Source organism: Semicossyphus pulcher, unplaced genomic scaffold (genome assembly GCF_022749685.1).
Source record: "Semicossyphus pulcher isolate SPU_LCO1_2020_fin unplaced genomic scaffold, fSemPul1.0.p SCAF_17, whole genome shotgun sequence".
NCBI classification, from domain to species: Eukaryota; Metazoa; Chordata; class Actinopteri; order Labriformes; family Labridae; genus Semicossyphus; species Semicossyphus pulcher.
In genome coordinates, this window is record NW_027211681.1 from 27,593,239 (window position 1) to 27,612,772 (window position 19,534).

The 19,534-nt window shown below is 43.3% G+C and overlaps 1 protein-coding gene across 2 annotated transcripts in view; it reads left to right on the forward strand.

Moving 5' to 3' along the window:
* The first annotated feature begins 1,309 nt into the window (after positions 1-1,309).
* Positions 1,310-19,534, forward strand: part of usp34 (ubiquitin specific peptidase 34) — a 60,999-nt gene continuing 42,774 nt past the window's right edge. For both annotated transcript variants that reach the window (XM_069665325.1, XM_069665326.1), the window contains exons 1-5: positions 1,310-1,632; positions 9,984-10,074; positions 13,966-14,512; positions 16,256-16,306; positions 19,344-19,493. In XM_069665325.1, coding sequence (XP_069521426.1) covers positions 1,590-1,632; positions 9,984-10,074; positions 13,966-14,512; positions 16,256-16,306; positions 19,344-19,493 — 882 coding nt within the window. In that variant the 5' untranslated portion in view covers positions 1,310-1,589. The remainder of the gene's footprint in view (positions 1,633-9,983; positions 10,075-13,965; positions 14,513-16,255; positions 16,307-19,343; positions 19,494-19,534) is intronic.

Here is a 19,534-nt window from a genome sequence, read left to right on the forward strand (position 1 = left end):
GTGTTTTGAGTGTAAAGGGGAGCACAGGGAGTAAAAGAACAAGTTTGCCAAAAAGGAACTGAACAAACAATATGCAAAGTCTGCAGACACACTTTAAGGATATTCATAAACAACATTTATTGAACCTAAATTGCAGAACTGGAAGCAAGAAATAAGCAAGACCAAGAAATAAAAACTTCCCTACTGGATTAAACAAGAAAACAACTAAACAGCAGAAAAAAATTGGCAAAATAAATATGAGAGCGAGACTGTCCAAGCACAGAACATGGTTAAACAGAGCTGTATTAGAGGTGTTAATCTAGACTGAATCTCTTCTCTCATCTTTATTCTTTAGAAATGTGTTGTGGTTTCAGAGAGAGTTATGACATATGTGTTTGATGGAAATTGTTTTAAATGTCACCTTTTGCTGTGATTTCTGATGCTGAAATTAATTATAAATATTTGGATAATGAGGGATCTAAATGATCAGTAGGTGTAATAAATAACATCAGGGGTGACTGAAACACATTAAAAACTATATATTATAACTTTCCTGACTTTATAAACTCCTAGCCCAAATGCTTTAAGAGTACATTCAAATTGACTTATTACATTTTCTGAGATTCATATTCTTCTATTATATTTATATTTGATAAATTGCATATCCATGTTTTAGTTTTAAGCAAACAGAGAAAACTGTGAATGTAACTTTTTAACACCAGACACATATTATTGTAACATTTCTGTCAAATTTAACTCAACTTTATTATATAGTTCCTTTCATACATACAAGCATGCAACCCAAAGTGCTTCACAAAGGAACAGAAATTGACAGCAACAAATACAAGTTTAAAAGAGCAGAACAAGCAATACAAAAGTTAAAAAGATATGAATAAATAATAAAATGTAATCACCCCAATAAAAGGTTAGTAATCAATAAAAACAGTCAAAAGTTTAAGTAAAAAATAAATACCAGAGATAAAACTTTGTATAAAACAATAATAAGAACTTGCAATAAAATTACTCCAAATAAAAAGCCTGACTCATAAATAAATATGGTAATCTAATTGAGTTGAATATTGATTGTCAAATATATTAACCTTTAAATAAATATTTTAATTGTATATTTTAATTAACCACATCAAAGTTGTGTGTAGAAGTGATGTAGATTGCTTTCACCGCATTTGCCCTTGAGATCCGAAGAAAAGGTAAACAAAACTACACTGGGGAAATATCGCGAGACTTCCGAAGAAAAACGAACTGGCGAAGAAGACAGCACGAAAAGTCCCGAACTATCTTCACTCTCTATCGCCCCCCCTCCTTTTTCAACATGGCTGCTGTGTCTGCTCTCTCAAGTAACGCTCAGATTGGAGACTGACTCGATTTCTACCTTTCAGTGCCTCTTAACTTTTGGTGTACATCTACTTCGCTTGGATGCAAATCACGTTCTACACCTTTTTGTCTCCCCTGGTTTCATTTAGTGGAATAACCTTCACCAATCACTCCCTCCACTGGGCCTTTTTTACCCCAAAAACAACCAGCTGCCAGCCAACAACAGTTTCCAGTGCCATGGTTTGAGTAGGTGCACTCAGTTTTCCTCTTCATGAACAATGTGCGAAAACTGCGCCGAGCTGGTGGAGGTTTTAAATGAAAGTAAGTAAACAAGTCATTCTATTTACATCACACGATGATGAACTAGCTGCTTGATGTTAGCATCGCTGTCCACTGAAGCTGGATGGGAGCATGTTAGCTTTGAGGCTAGCTAAATATAACTTTGTGTTTTTTTTGATAAGCTTGCATTTCGTTTGACGCTTTGCAGATATAAGACAGTGGAAGAACTGACTTTATTTCTGCACACTTTGCATTCGGTGACAGTTGTGTCTTCGTGTCAGACTGTGTCGCTTTGATATGAATGCAAATGCCATTTTCTCTTCCAAATTGGCAGTCAGTTTTGGGCCTGTCTGTCAAACACTCCTCACAGAACTCACATTAGCTAGCTCATAAATCGACTCGAAATCACACTACCTCGATAAATGTTGTATGTGACATTTCAGCCATGACTTAAAATACTTTAGCACTGTTGACCACGGTGCACAGAAGCAATTTCAAAGGATGCCGCTGTTGCTTAAAGGCAGCTTGCACGGGCTTGGAAGTTAGCTAAGTTAGCTAGTTTAGCTAGCGAGCAGCCTGACTTTGTTTGATGTGTTTGTCAGGTCAGTCTGCTAGCTGTCCACTCCGCTACCACCCATTGTTTTGCGGATGGTCACATTCCTTTTTCAAAATGGCCTGCTAACTGACAATATTCCCCTCACAGTTAATAGTGCTGACATGAATATGATAATGTAAATTTCTCATTTGTGTTTTGATGAGTCTGGTAAATGTTAAGCTAGTCGAGGCTAGCGGACACTAAGCTAGCCTAGAAAATTAATGGCTGCAACGAGGCGCATATTTTGGCTCATAGCACATCGTTAGTCCTCGGTAGCTTGAGTACATATTTCGGCTGATGTATAATGCACAAAAGTCTTCATGCTTGTTTGTTTTGGTGGTTTAAAGAACTGTAATCTTGCAAGGAAGTCCATTTCACCTCCAAGGCTAGCTTCAACTTAAGCCAGCAAACGTAAATACAAGGTTGCTTTTATAGCAAAAAGTTAGCCGTTAGTCCAGGCGTGCTAACCAGGCCTTGCTGCACTTTAGGGCTGTTTGTAAGACAATCGACAAAACCTGGTTGTGTTATTACCCTGTATTTAAAGCCGTCACTATGCAGCTAATGACGGTTTATTTTTCTGTTCGCCATGTGTTTGCAGCCTATTGCATGTCATGAGGTTGTGTGTGTGAGAAGTGAAAGCTCCTCCTTCAGGCTCTACCAATCCACTTAACAGACAATCCCGCACCTGACTGTAGCAATTCAGAAAAACATTACGCTGTTTACCTTTTTTAAAAGGTTGATGTGTTGTGAATTAGAAGATGAACACTTGAGGAGTGTGTGAACACTAACATCCACTTGTGAGAGTGAGTTGTGGCCACCTGTTATTGGAATGGAATGTACACTCTATGGCTAACAGTGAGTGGACACCTGAACATTAGACGCACAGATGGTTTATAAACTAAAGGAAAAACCTGAATGCATCATCCCTTCAGTGAGAGGATTGTTGTGGCATGTTATTTCGATGGTTTGGGTCCACAGACTACAGGATTTTTTAATATCCTTACTCATTTAAAAGTCATGTTGCATCACACACATTAGGAGAAAGCTCACAGATATTCCTTCTAATGTCAAACACGCTCAAACTGCAAGATCTGAACATATTGGCACATCAACCACTCAGAATATTATTAAGATTATTGAGTGTACCAGAGGGAGCAGTGTACCACCTCATGTGATCTCGTATGAAATCACATGATCTCACAGAGAAGCAGATATAAAAAACAGAGACTGACTACAACCAGCTTTAGTGATGCTCTGCAGTAAGAAAAAACAAAGGCAGAAAGCTGAACAGGTTTGGATGAAAAAATGTTCAAGAAGACGTCGTGAACTCTTTTCTTCAGCAAGATCTGAAGGTGAGATTGTACCCGTTTCTTGTCGACAGTTGTACGCTAGCTAACGTTAGCCAGAAAGCAAGAACTTTTACCTTGCAACACCGTCAGCATCTCCATCCTTGTAGACTTCTCTCTCATTGGCAGTTGTGTTCCTGCTCTGGTAGTAATCCATATTTTAATTCCTCTTTATTAAACATGTTTGATATTATCGGGATTGCTCTGATGAGTCTGCAAGCGGTTCAGGAGGTTTAAGATGGATTTGTAAATCTCTTACGATACCAGATATTCTGTGCCGAACATCGTACCTACCAAGGTCCACAACCAGATTCATGCACCGTTTGTTGAGAACGGCAAACTCCTGCTGTCTGAGTGCAGCCTTAGAGAGGAAGGGTCACTGCAAATCAACACAAAGTTGTTGTGTATTATGACCTTTATCCTCTGATGAAACCTATCTATCCTGATAGCCCTGGTCTCTCCAGGATAACAAGATTTTTTAACACCTTACTGAGACAATATATGTTGATTCTTCTCTGTTAATTTGTCACCCATGGGAAAAACAATGGGCATTATGCTGCTGCTGTAAGAGCCTTCTGTCTTCTGGGAAGACTTTCCCCAAGATTTTTAGAATGTGGCTTCAGGGAATTGCTTCAATCCTGTACGCATGACATGGTTCTGCTGTGTTAAACCTTTTCATATGAGTCTGCAGTCAGAAAGATCCCATATCTCATTCTCAGTCTTCACAATTCAGATACTAAATCATTAATAGAACAGAATTTCAATGCATTACGTCCAAATTAAAGTGAGGTCTTGCATCTGTGTGGCACACGCCTGCACGCTTTCCGTGCGGCTCTGTCTCTTTTCGTGTCTCTCCTGTTGGGGGAGTCTATCAAATGACGTTTAAAGGTCAATATCATTAATTTTCCATTCTTAAAGGAGACGGCTGCTCACCAGGGCCGGGCAGCCGTGTTGCTCTGAATAGGTTAGTAGTGAGGTCGGGCCCTGATGTTGGATGAGGTTGAGGTCAGGGCTTCGTGCAGGACAGTGCTTGTTTATGTGTAATGTCTTTGTGTGGGGGGGCTTTGACTTGATGAAACAGGAAAGGGAAGAAAACAAACTGTTGACACAAAGTTGGAATCACACAATTATTAGAATCTCATTGTTTGTTGTTGCCCAAAGATTTCCCCTCAAACAAGACAAAGAATACTAAATAAAAAGTCACTGTTCTTTTGGCCTTAATGTGTAATTTGAATAAGCCGTTAGTCAATAACAAATATGTCACTGTAGGAGTTTCTTTGCATGTTTACGTCTCAGTTGACTTTTCTGCTCAAGTTCATTAAACTTCTGTGATTGTTGAAGTCGTCAGTTGTAGTTTCTTGAAGAAATATTTCACCGTCTGCTTTGATATTTGGATGCCATGACGATGATCTTGTTGCTAAGTTGTTTGTGTGACATTCGGTTGAGATTCAGACTTGTGCATTTGTAAACGTGTCCATGCCGAGGCCCAGTGTGGAAGGAGTAACATGACACTGACCAGAGGACTGCCTGGTGTAGTTTCTTGGAAACTCCAGGACAGGTTTTGCAGTTGATCACAGTCCATCACATAGCGTGCCAGTAGAGAGTAAAAAACTAGCTTTGATTTTATGCTGCATTCTTATATAAATACATTTTAATACAGTGAAAACTTGTAGCACTTTTAGCGTTCAGCTGAAATGCTTTATATTGTCAAGTTTGATAGACACATGAGTCACAATTAGAGCTGTGCAAACAAAACAATACTTTAAAGTTTTTATGGGTTTGAAAAATATGACTCTGTATCTTTCTGGGTGAATATTTACAAGACTACAACTAGATTCTTGTTGCGATTATTTCCCATCATGCTCCTGGGGGAAATTGACAAGAAGGAAAACAAACAATGGAGCAGAAACAGAAGCAGCGTTTGTCCACAGCTGCCTTTGTTTCATCTGCCATGAGGCCTTGGCATTAGCCGAGTTAGCATAACATGCTATCAGACTCTTAGCAAGTCGTTTCCTTCATTCCTATTACTTCAAACTCTGAGTGACGCTAACCAACAACGCTCTAAAGCAGCCGTCCCCTGAGCCCCCTCCATGTTGACCTGGTTTGCTTCTTCCTGTTTGGTGCTGCAGAGAGCGCTCCTATTTAGGGGTGGCAAAAACAATCGTGATTCCAATCTTCAAAGATTCTAAATCGATTCATAACTGCCAAAAATCGGTTTTTACCTTGCACACTTTGCGACTTCCGTAGAACACCAGTAAATGTTACCTTTGGGCTTAGATTTGCCTTTGTGTGTTATTATTGTAATCAGCTGATAACTTTTTACAAAAACTGAAAATTATATAATCTTACGCTTTCATGCCATTATTTGCTGCACCGCCTTCATTAGCTCACAGAGGACTGGAGTAGATCCTGAAGCATGTGCTAATTCAAAAATCGAATCTGAATCGAGAATCGTTTTGAATTGATGATCGGTTCTGAATCGAATCATGACCCCAAGAATCAGAATCGAATCGTGAGACACCCGAAGGTTCCCACCCCTACTCCTATTGGATGTTGTGTTTTTGTACTAGTTACCAAAGAATAAAGAAAATCAATACAATTTCAAACAAAGGATTCGTAGTGGTGTGGTTGAAGATAGTTTTGCCCTTTCACTCCTGTGAACATCTGTTAGGCTGTCCAAAATCAAGGGCACACCACGCCGACAGATCACGGCACAGAGGTATCAGGTCATCGTATGTATCATAATAACATCAAACAAATAACTTGTGCTTTGATGGATCACAGTTAGGGATGCACGGTATCGGTTCGATTAATTGTCGGCCAATAATGGGAATATTTTATTATTATTCTGATGAAAACAATTTTACCCAATTCAAAAACAATAATTGCTTTCATTTACTTCTTAACAAGCTTACACATTGAAAAAAAAAAATATCGGTAATCTTATCGGTATCGGCCGTCACAAGCATGTAATTATCGGTTATTGTTATGGGCTCAGAAGAATCGATCTCGTGCATCCCTCGTCACAGTATTTGTTCACTTAAACGAGACACAGAGAGGCAGAGGAAGGTGAAACGTTTCTGTATGGTGCAGACTCAGCCTGTTGGGGTCTGTGTTACACCTTGACTGATACTGACTGTCGTTGTGGAGCGTGAGGTTGGAGTTTCCACAGCAGGGGGCTTTCAGCTGTGACAGCTCCGTCTACAAGACTGGCAGGTCCATGTGTTGTGTCTGTGTGCGACCTGTGACCTCAGATTTGCTGCAGCAGCATGTGTTCGTGTGTTCGGCTTGTAAGAGACAGAATCCCCTTTTACAACAGGGGGCTGTGTTAAAGTGGTGTTTCCTGACGCAGCAGGGATAAGCTGGGGTTTCCTGCACGCTGAGCACTGGATGCTTTTTGTTGTGTGTGTAAACTGGATATAATTTGGACTGCTTTCAGCCTTGAGCTCAGGGACATTGCAGATGGGTAATTTTTAGGCTCTTTAGTGATGAATTGGTTGATTTAAAAATAATCAAAAGATGCAGTTGTACACCTGCAATATCAGTTTACACACAGTGTGGCTGCAGGTATTGACCAAAATCTGCAAATGGGCAAGAAAATTGTTCAACATCGGTCTGGTTCAGGTCGTGTTGCTTTAAGTTTAGGTATTTTCAGGTGTAATTCATTTGCCCCTTTTACACTGCCAGTTCAAGGCGGGTTTATTACGCCTCTGTTATGTTTCGTCTTCTATGTAGAACGCACAGAGGCGAAGGGGCGAAGTCGTTCCGCCTCTGAGCCGGCATCGGAGGTAGTAACAGCGTCTGCGTATTGGCGTCTGCGTAAACGGCGGAGCCGGCAGGGTGGAACAGCGCCGTGTGTGAGACGGTTGTGGCTCAGTGGTAGAGTCGGTCATCTTTCAGTCGGAAGGCCGGAGGTTCGATCCCCAGCTCCCTCAGGCTACATGTCGAAGTGTCCTTGGGCAAGACACTGAACCCCAAATTGCTCCCAGTGGCATAGCCAACAGGTATGAATGATAACTGATTGACAGTTGGGCACACTAGGTAGCAGCCTCTGCCATCAGTGTGTGAATGAATGTGTGTGTGAACGGGTGAATGTGACATGTAGTGTCAAAGCAGCTTTGAGTGGTCACAAACTAGCAAAGAGCTGTACGTACAGTCCATTTAGCATTTACTTGAAACAGTTATGTTCTACTTCTGGAACGCTGTAGAAACACACACTGGGGCGGCTTTACAGCGGCGTTGCCTGGCCCAATGTAAAAGGCTGCACACCCGGCTTGTGTGTGTGATGTGAGTCTTATGGGACGACGTGGCTCATGCAGAGCACACTAAGCATGTCACAGAAAGTTTAAAGAAACAACAAGGCTGGCCTCTTAAAAACCCAACCTGTAAAATGTTGACAGTCGTGAACCAGTGTTGGTCTTGGTGTGGATAGAAGTCAAAGCAAAATGTGTTTTCAGATGTTCCTACGAGGACTGAGAGGAAACCGTCCCCGTGGAAGGACTGCTGACTTTGTGTGCAGATGAAGTGTGGAGCAGATAACACGCCAACCTTGAGATGCCAACAGTGTTTGTGTGACGGGGCTCTTAATATGTAAACGACGTGCTGATCATGTACGCTGCTCATTGTCGAGGACGGTTTGTGTTGTCATGCGAGGGCGGGTGGTTATTAGCTCATAAACTGTGACATGGATGGCCATGAAATTTGGTGCAGACACTTATGATCCCCTCAAGATCAGTTCTAGTAACTCTGGTGATCTCTTAAACTTTTATTTAGCATGATATTTGTGTAACTTGCACTTTGTGTTTTTCACTGATTTGTACCACACAGCATGCTCACATGCTGAACTTAGATGCTAAATATGGGAAACATAATACCTGACGTAAGAACTTTAGCGGTGCCTTTGATGGAGGTGTGAAGGTGAAGCTGTTCTGTTGGTAGCATTAGCATGTTAGCATAGCTCACTAGGGCTGCACGATTATGCCAAAATTGCGATTATTAATACATTTTTTAATTGTACATTTAAATAATCAGAGCGACGCTTTCAGCTCCATTTTGTTCTACATTCCAGCTCATGTACAAATTCTGCATCATACTGAGACTTAGGTTCTTTACCTGCATGTGGTGCATCATGGGTAATGTCAGTGTGTCTGTGGGAGCTGGGTGATCGGGTGTCTCTGTGCAGCGTCTCTGTTCTGGATGTCTGACGTGACGCTGGAGGACGGGGAGCAGCTCGTTCTTCCTCTCGGCCTTCACACACTCATCATGCTGCACTTTGTAACTCTGTAGTCGTGTTGCTTTGCGGCGCAGACGCAGGGGTCATGACCTCTCTGCTGGTTATTGTTTCTTCTTCACATCACTTAAACCTGAAACACCTCCAAACAAGCGCTGACGAGCCGTTTCAGAGGACCAGCTCTTCGTCTTCTGTTCAGACGTTTGACTTTAGTTTCTCCGACCGTCTCTGTTGTTTACTCTTCCTCTCTAAACTGTCCAAAAAATGACGCCAGAACCTCTCCATCGCCCCCTGGGGGCGGGGCTGTTAGTTTAGGGAGCGCTTGATTTGATATGCAGCAGAGTTTTCTACGGGCGGAGCGTTTTAAATGTCAATATGACCGTCAGTCATGTTTATTTAATCGTGAGAAGACAAAATCGTGACCAGATTAATAATGGATCAGTTGTGCAGCCCTGTGGCTGACTGAGTCTTACTCTTCCTTCCTCTGCTGGTAAACTGATTGCAGGCGGTCTAAAAGCATCTTTTTAACATATTTAGTCACACCGAGTGCATCCGATCTTCCGTACTGAGGACAGCTGTCGTCTCGCAAAAACACATTTTGGTTGAACTTGATTATTATGGAGTCACAGCTGGAACATTCATATTTAAACGCCTCCAGTCTGTCTGAACGTTACAGTCTCTGCTGAGCCGAGGAGTGTGATGGCACAGTGCAGGAGACGTCCTCCCCCTCATTGTATTTATATCCACAGTGAGCTGCTGCTGCCACAAACTGGGTTTAATGTTGGCACCTGCGTTACTGTTCCCTGACAACATCATCAAAACATCAGAGAGACATCCACCCCGAGCCGTGCTAATATCCCAGAACACAAAATCCGCCCAGAGGCTTCAGGGGGACGTCTGTTCACACACAGAGCGGAGAAGGTTTGGGTTCAGTTTAATGAGAAAAACTTGCAGCTAACTGAGCCACGATGGTTGGTTTGGTCTGTGATGCAAATTCAGGTCAGCATTCTTCTTCACTGTGTGTGTCTGATGTGGATCTTTGAAGACCGGTGCTATAACAGGTGACTGAGTAACTTTGGCCTGAAGCTGCCTGAACATCGAATAACATCTAACAGTTTGACGACTAACTATATAATCAAGTGCCAGTTAACTGGTGGTGTTTAGTCTGCTTCTTCATATGTGATATGTTCTCTAACAGGTGCTCTCTCTGCTCTCTCCTCAGTATCGGATGCAGACAGCAGTGAAGGAGGCTTCCAGCTGAAGAAGGAACATGCCCTGCGAGTGCTCGGATACATCAGCTCCTGGACACAGAGGTCAGTGCTGCTGCCATGAACCAACTGATAAAAGTTCAGATGTTGTTTCCTGTGTGTTAAAAGTTAAACCGTAATAAGCCCCTGCACCACATTTAACTTCTTTTATGCCTGTGTTAGAGAGAGGACAGTGGATAGTGAGTAGAGTGGAGATGACACGCAGCAAAGGGCAGAGGGTGGGAGTCGAACCCGGGGCCGCTGCATCGAGGACTGTAGTCTCTGTACACACGTTTAAACCGCTGAGTTAAACCGGAGCCCCACAACTTAACTTTCAAGGGCAATCGCACACAGTTAAACATTTTGTACATTAAGTATTTTTTGCTGGTTGTTAACCAAAGTGTCAACAACATTAACGCAAGGATCTGATATCTTCCCACGGGAGTTGGTGGTATGCTGGAGTTTTTAATTCTTTGTTCAGATTTAACAAAATGTGTGTGTAACACACAGAACCCCTTCAACACTACCAGAAGTAGACCAGCAACTCCTGCGTTCTCTGGGGTGGAAATTCTGATTTTCCCGATGGAGTCTTTCTTTAAATAAAAAGGTCTATCTCTGTAGGGATCCTTTCTGTGATGTTGTCATAATGTCGTTTTTTTTAAGATCATTTTTTGGGCTTTTTGCCTTTAATTGATGGGACAGCTGAAGATGGACAGGAGCGGGACGACATGCACCAAATGATTGGCAGACAGTAGTTGAACCTGGGAACCGCCGGCCGAGGACTGTAGCCTCTGTATATGAGGCGCGTGCTCTACCAACTGAGCTAAACTAGCGCCCCCAGTGGACGCACTTTGATCGGGCCGTTGTCCCCAAGGTTTTAGGTTAGAGCTTGTTTTGTGGCTGAAGCGATCTACCGGAGCGATTCCAAAACTTCTCGTACCGTTAAGTTAAGTTAAGCGGGGTACAAACTACAAGATACTCGGGGGCCTGATTCTCTGCTTCTGACTAAAGTAAGCAAAGTCCTGATTCTCTGATGGTTCTAAAGATCATCTCTCAGATGTTCTTGTGGTGTGAGCGATGTTAAGAGTGATTTTACTTCCCCTGATCTCCTCGGAAGAACGTCGTGGCCGCACCGATTTCAAATCATGTTCAGTATTTCTGATATCCTGTTGTGTGTGGGGGAGAACCTCAAGGACAGCCGAGCACGCTCTCTGTGGATCGTCACGTGGAGCCAAACGATAGCCAATCAGGAAGCGAGCTGACTGAAGCAGGAAGCACAACAACCGCAGCCATGGTGACAAAAGCAAACGTGCAGCATAAAGTGACATGTACAGCCCGTGTTCACGCCGTCGCCACGACTTCATCCACAGTTTGTCTTCGCCAATTCTTCCTGCCCGTCACCCGCCATGTTTGTTTACTCTAAAGTCTCGTTCGACCGCCGGAGATTTAGTGAGATTTCCAGCTGTGAGTGTCGGACTCTGGTTGTTGGTGATGAATGTGTTAGTGTGTGGTGTGCTGTTCAGATCGTTGCTCTCCATCGTCGTGCGTGGGCTCTCTTACATTTGTGGGCCAGGCTTTATGTAGACCCTGAAACATGGAAAGATAGAGCCCGGGTGTAAAAATGTTGAAATGACTTTTTAATGGTGTCAGAGCTGCCTGTTGACCTTTGGACTTCATCACTATATCCTGATGGTGTCAGGGTTTATAGCTGACCCCGCTGACGAGGCAGAAGGAAAGTCTGTCCTTTAAAACTATTTAAAAAAAGGGAAAATAGCAAATCTAATTTCACACGCGTTGGAAAACCATCCTGGAATTGATTTAAAGCAGAGAGGAAATTGTGGAAACTCCCGATGAGCCAGGATAATCTGGTCTGAGTCATTATGAACGAGTCCGGCTACCTTTAATCAACACGTTAAATCATTGAGCTTTCATGCTCTGCCAGCCTTCACTTGGATAAATAAATCTGCAGAAACTAGATTTGTTTAGATGTAAGATACCTCGACAGTCGGGGCTGTCAGGCGACGTGAAGGGTGTGAGTAACGGTGACTCTTGTTTGGTTTGTTTTAAGTCTGTTTTTATTCCTCCAGCTGGAATGTTTTTGGATGTGTGTGTGAAGGAGAGTTGGAAGAAGCTGACCTAAACATTGAAAAACTGCTGACTCATTTTGTTTGAGCAAGAAGAGAGCCTGCTTTAGCCTCCTGTGATTTATATGGAAGTGTGTAATGCTTCCATGTGGGGAGAAAGTAGGAGGAAGTGCTGGTAACCGTCCTGTCCTGTGGCACACGTGTGCACATGTGTGCCACAGGACAGACGCCTCTTGGTTTAAGCAGTTGAGACATTTTTGTAGAAAGTATTTTTGTCATTTGTAGCCACATAGATACATTCCCCGGTTCAGGAGTGCACGGACAAGGGAAGGCAGGCATGGTTGTTGCCTGTGGAGATCGGTTGCAGAGGTTTCCCAGCCAAGGTGATTGTTGTCAGCTCTGTGCCTGGACTAAAGGAGCAAGAAACAAGCAGGATGGGGGAGGAGGCACAACGAGCCTCCTGCTGGATATGGAGTAGGTGGGAGGGAGGAGGCTGGCAGCAAGGAGCAGAGTGTTGTGGTTAAGGGTTGAAACACTTAGAGATGGTTGGGTACAACCTGATGACATCTGCTTCTGGCTGAAGGCTACGTAAGGTGTCTGCAGATTGCACCCTATCAGGTGTACGTCCCAAGCAATAGGGTTTCATTAAGTATCAGCTGTTGTTTTATGTTTTAACGAGGGATGTAACGATACCTCGCAATACAAAGAATCGATATGATGAAGAGATGAATCGCTTTTGGCTTCTCTTGTTCGACGTCATCACGTTTGTAGCTGAATACAGTGAATAAGTAGCTTAACCGTTGTGCTTCTGGTTTTCTGCGACTTATCAGCAGGAAAAGTCAATCTGATATCACTTTTGTGCAGCCCTTCATCAGTGCATCAGAGTCTGCAGCTGTGTCCCAATCCAGGGGCTGCATCCTGTTTTGTCACCTGTAAACTTCTAGCATGCGCTGCTGCTGCTGCTGCTGCTGTCAGGCAGTGTCAGCTAGGTTACGCTTTCAGGGCTTTTCAGTTGCACGAGGCGGCTTTTTAGAGAATGTATTCCCGTTATCAGCGACACCTCGCCTGGTGTTGGTTAACGCTGTGGCCACATAAACGGACTGTCCACGGAGCGGACGTGCTGCGGACTGTTAACTTAGCAGCTGCACCTGCGGCACACGGCACGAGGCTGTGTGTGTCGACAGGAAGTAGGAGACTCAAGCCTTCGTTTCCAAAAGTTCACCAGGCTCCTCACGCTGATGAAACATAGATGAAATGGCGTTTAAATAACACGACTGCAGCCCACAGGTCTGTTTGTAGTTATAAAGAAACGTGTCGCTCCACCTGAACTCTCTCTACTTTTGTGCGGGTGTCTGAGCTGGTGGACCGAGAGTGGTAGAAGTAGGGAGGGGGATTTATTTTGTTTGACAGACTTAAAAGTCCGAAATAGACGAATAGAAAATATTTTTTTCTTGTTAATATATCGGCATTATGGCTCACTGCATTTATCATATAGGCTACAGTTTATACTTTTTTTACATTACAACAAATAAACTATACAACCTCAAAATTAAAAAGGATTATTTATACTTCTTTATTAATATGAGTAAATCGAGTGTATCGTTACATCCGTAGTTTTAACCGATAAAATGTCCTTTAAACTTGCGCTGGATTGTTTTTGAAGACGGAAGCTTTAAAAAGAAACCTACAGTCAGACTTTCAGCACAAGGCTGCAAAGTGAGTAAATGAAGCTGATGATTATTCTGGTTCTTTAGAGGCGGCTGTGTGTGTCCTCTCTGCTCTGCGCTCTGTCACACCTGCAGCTGTTCATGCATCCACAACACAGCAGACCTTATTCTTTAACACTTCCTGTTTCTTCTTTGTGTGTCTGCAGACAATGTCTCTGCTGCTTCAAGGAGTACAAGCACCTGGAGGTCTTTAACCAGCTGGTCTACGCCCTCATTAACCTGGTCATCGCTCAGATCAGCAGCCTGAGAGACCGCCTCTGCAGGGTCCAGGACCACACCCATAAAGGGGGCGTTACTGGGACAGAGAGGTCTGAATGGAGAGGGGGCGAGGCCGCACCTGGACCCCTCCCCCAGCCGTCCTCACCCGGGGAGGACGAACCTGTGAATGTGGAGAGAGACTCTGCCGAGGAGGATGGAGAAGCCCCTGATTTGAACCAGAATAAGACCCAGGGTCAGGGGCCCAACCAGCCCTCTGAAGCCCAGATGGAAGGACTCGGGCCTGGGGAGAGCAGCAGTGGGTCTGGGGGTGGTGATGGTGGTGCAGGAGCAAACAGCAGCAGTGAAAGCCAGGATCCATTCAGCTCCTGGAGCACAGAGGAGAGGGAGAAACTGCTCCTGTGTGCCGCCAAGATCTTCCAGATCCAGTTCCCCCTCTACACAGCCTACAAACACAACACACACCCCACTATAGAGGTAAGCACACACCCCACCCCTCACACACCACCTCACCCACAGATTAGGTCTTTCAAGGGGCTAGATTTTTAAGGCTGATACTTAAATTGATACATGACAGTAAAAATAATGTTTTTAACATGAATGCGTATTTATGAGAATCCCTTAATCCCTGAAAAGCAAACAAAGATGTGTTCTCTGCAAACATTTTCATTGTGAAAATAAACCTGGAAAGTCCGGGAAGTCAATTCACCCTTTAATAATTCACCATGTAATTGTTCATGCATGTAATTCCCCATAAAGCCATCAATTAGATTTTTATTGTAATAAAATAACTATATCTCTCATGTTAATAAGTAAACTTAAGAAGTATTTAAAAGCATAACCTTTGAGAGGAGTAGCCTGAGTATCAATTCAGGGGCTGCATCCTTTGAAGGACGTGGTGTACAGAGATGAGTCATTCGTATCCTGTGTAGATGCTAAAGCTGAACTGAAATGAGACGGTCTGGTCTAGCTATCATGACTAACGTCACGTAACTTAACCTGTTATTTTAAATAATCATTTAGTTTCAAGGCGCCTTCCTTTTATTTTTTTATTAAACATTTGTATCGCAGCTATTCGATTGAGTTGAAACCAAACATGTTTACATTTAAAGTGTATTCCTCGAAGGATGCACCCGAAGGATCCTTCGTGGCCCGGGAAAAGTAGGACGCATTTATCGGCGAAGGAGCCTTTGAAACGGGACAGCCTTCAACACGCCTCTGTGACGCAATCGGCCTTCAAATACGTCCTTCGAAGGATGCAGCCCCTGATTTGGGACCCAGCTGTAGTTTCCGCGTCTTTCAGACTCTATAGCCGCTTTCCCTCTGGTCAAAAAACCTGCTTACACCCCGATGCAGTGGGAAAGGTTACAATCTGCATTCAGACCCGGGTCACATGACTCTGCAGTAGACCCGGGTAATTATTGCCTCGGCTCCGAACGGCATCGATGGGAACGCGATGCTATGCTCTGTCGGTAACTTCTGCGACTCCTCGTCATCTCAGCTACAAACTCCGCCCGTCTCCGTCCGAGCAGCGCTCGAACATCGTTTCAAATTTGATAAACAGACTGAATGAGTGATAGATACAATAAAGACCTAACCACTGTAACATCTTCACTGGTTACTAACCCTGTCTCCGGCGCGTTTGTGACGTCAGACGGTGACGCAGCAGAAAAGAGACCGACAGGAGGATACTTCACTGGCAATGGGAACAGAGACAATCGGCATCTATAAGCGGGTCTTCCCGGGTCTGAAAAACCTGCGTCAACGAGCTAATTTCGGTGGGAGAGGGGTATCTGCTAAGCTAGGCTACAGCTGGAAGACACTGCACCCTGGCGTCTTTCCAGCATGCACCTCATGAAGCTATAACTGCATATTCTTACATTTGTACTTGTGTAAATCTTCTTTTTAAAACAAAAAAATCTTGAGTTCGGAGTCATTGAGGCTAGCACTTTCCCCCTGCTTTCAGTTTTTATGCTAAGCTAGGCTAAACACCTCTAAACTCCAGCTCTGGACTTGTAGCAAAAACAAAAGAGTGATATGGATTCCTCGCAAGGAAGCAAATGAGTAAATTTCCCTTGATATTGTTCTACGTCTGTAAGGGATTAAAATGTTTATCCCTCATGTCTGTGTAATAACAGAATGTAAACAAGCTGTGTAATCACGTTTTCCTCTCACATGAATCCTTTTAAACCCTGACACTTCTCTCTTTCTCTTTTCCAGGACATATCTGCTCACGAAAGCAACATCCTCGGCTCCTTCTGCGACATGAACGTAAGCGACCTACCTTCTCCTTATGTTGCATTAAGGTTCGCTCAGACCAGTCAGACGGTTTCCTCATTCATGTGAACAGAGCTCCTGTTGCGTAATTCACCGTAGGCTGCACTGAGAACTGTTGTGATTAGTTCCTGTTGTCTGGTTCTCGTGCTGGTTGTATCTCTGGCAGGAATTCTGGCCCAAATCTGTTTTATTGGGAAGCTGAAGAGACTCAGGTTTATTGGTAACATCTTCTCTGGTTGGATCTTTGAGGTCAGAGAGCAGAAAGGCTTTGGAAATTAGATGTATGGATGCTGATGTTCGAGCTGCTGTTCAGCATGTCTGAGTTCTTTAGAGTTCAGTTTCCAAAGACCAGACTCTTGCTCTTTCATGAATGAGCTTGTTTCCTTTGGTCTCCTCACGTGAGAGGTCGACTAAGTTCTGTACCTCAGAAACTCGACACCCAGGCGGCCGAGTATCCAAATATAACCGATGTTTGATGTGAGGTTTCATGTTGCGACGATCCGCTCCGTGTTGTGCGGCTCGGCTTGAATTTATTTTGTCCTCTGGAATACTTTTGTTTTTGATATCAGTGTAGATTCCCAATAAGACAAAGACAGAGTCTCATTTTTCTGTTCTTTTCCATCAGCTACTGTAAAAACAATGACGTCTCCTTTTGGTGCTTCTGCTCTGCTCTTCTAGACTCCAAAGTTCCATCAGAGGAAGCTGATGTAAAAACACAGTCATGACCCTGCTCATGTCAAGTAGACTGTTTGTGTGTTTCTTACAGAGCCCGAAAGTTTCAAACAAAAAGACCTGATTTCATAGTTTTGGTTCATGTCAGTCAGTGTTGACTTATTCGGATCGAGTACACTTCTGTGTTTAGCTAACTATTGTCCACATTTCCTGCCCTCTCTGCATGTTTTGGCAAACTTACGCCCACGTTATAACAGCGTGCAGAGCCACATAAAGTCCACGGTAACAGGGTTTCAGTGGTCCGTGCTCTTTGTGTCCTGAGCTGAAAACTTTACCAGATCACAATCAATTGAATCGCAGTGTTTGAAAGGAATGCAGTACCTCCAAACTGTGTGTACTGTAGTTTGTAGATTAGGGCTTTTATTTTGGAGAAAAGGAGCTCTGCAGGGCGAGTTTATTGGATGTGCTTTGGTTTCCTGCAGATGGAGTCACTGTCCCCCTGAGAGCTGTGATGTGTCCCCTGATACTCTGCTAGCTCGATGGCTTTTACCTTCCTTTTTTTTTTTTCACTGTAATAAAGTTTCATTGTGCTGAGGGGCGGGGGGGCATCGGGGATGGATTTAGGAACATGCTGTATGCATGTAATGGGAAAAAAATGGAGCTGGAAGGAAAAAGTTTGTCGTCTTAAACTGCACAAATACAACAAAATATAACTGATGCAATGATTAATACTGATTAAAATACATCTAAACTATCTAAAGTTCAAAATGTTTTAGGGTTAGAGCTATTGATTATCTTCATCCAGTCAGTTGCCCTGTTGATTATTTTCTTGATTCATTTATTTGTAGTTTTGTCAATAAAATGTCAGAAAATTGTGAAAAATTCGGACTTTTTTCCCAAAACAACAGGATTTATTCTTCTACCTCTGAAAGATCTTCATTTTACGGTCATAGAGGAGGAAATCATCCAGAAAGTACGGCCCATAATCTGTCACTATGCAGCCTGATCACAGGACTGACAGACGCAGTATAACCTTTACAGCTCTTTATGATGCTAACAGTCTGACAGTGAACTGGGCAGAGGCATACAGTGTTAGGCACAGCTGTTTCCATGACAACAATCCAACACAGGCTCTCAGTCCCACCAGTGTTGTGGAGCTGTGTTTAGCTGCAGATGCTTCTTCACGTTTGAAGTCGAGCTCTTCACAGCTGACGAGCACTTCTCCTCCAGACACAGCTTACATTTCACCGTCATGTTGTTCTCGTCCCTTTCACCCAAACATTCAGAATAATGTGAATATTTCCACAAAATAAACGCTGTCCTCTCTGACAGCTCGCTAGCTGAGTTAGCTAGCTACACATGCACATTACACATTACGGGTTTCCCACAGTTCAGTCCAATCCAGTAAAACGAAAACCAAAGACACAACTCAATCCTCAGTCCAAACCAAACAAGGAAATAACCAACTCGCATAATAGCGTCTCTCTTCGCCGTTCAACAAAAACAATACAAAATGCAATAGATACAGTGTAGGCCTCCTCACGGTGGCAGTCAGTCAATCAGTTAGTCGTCAGGATAAAGTGTCGGCAACTCCTGGGAAAAACTCCGACAGGGAAATACACGATCCAGTGGTAGATCCTCCAGATTTCTTGACTTGCATAAATAACGCGTTGCGACAAAAAAGTAATCTGACTACTCTAACAGATTACTTTGTTACACGTTACCCCCCACACTGATTGACAACATAAACTAATCGTGTTTAATGAGTTGGAAATTAACTGGGAAATATAAGTAAGAGTTAGGAAATTCAAAAGGTTGCAAATATGCAGCTTGACATGAAAAATGCCTACTCTTATTTTGAAGGTCCAGAGGCAGGAAGAGGCTTTTTAATGTAAAATCAAAATGTACAGATGATTGTGAAAAATAAGCAGACGGTTAAAAACATTCTTGTGTATTTTAGATTTACATTTTTAAAGGTGTTTACTCCCACCCTCTGTATCGGAGTGTGTTAGGAATGGTTTCTGATCTAGTAAATGTTTAATAGCTCACATCGCCTGACCACGATAAAGGTGTCACCAGGTGTCTGATCTATGAGGGGAAATGTTCATTAAGGGCTGATGCTGGTTGGTATGTTTTTCTGCTTTTAAATTGTTACTTTGATTTCATGTGCATCCAAATGTTTTCGTCTCCTACTGTGAAAATGTTTTGTTGACTGTAAATAAGTCAGCACGACTCAGCCAGCGCTTCCACTTCTGAAATGTAAATACACAAAGGGGGAAGAAAAATACAGAAGAGATTCTGATATTCATCATGACTGTGTGACTTAATGTCCCCGATGTTGTGTCCTCTCATCGCGCAGGACGTGGAGGTTCCTCTGCACCTGCTGCGTTACGTCTGCCTGTTCTGCGGGAAGCACGGCCTCTCCCTGATGAAGGAGTGCTTCGAATCGGGCACTCCAGAGAGCCTCCCCTTCCCCATCGCCCACGCCTTCATCACCATCGTCTCCAACGTGAGTCCACCAACACAAATGCTGCTTGACATTTAAAGAGC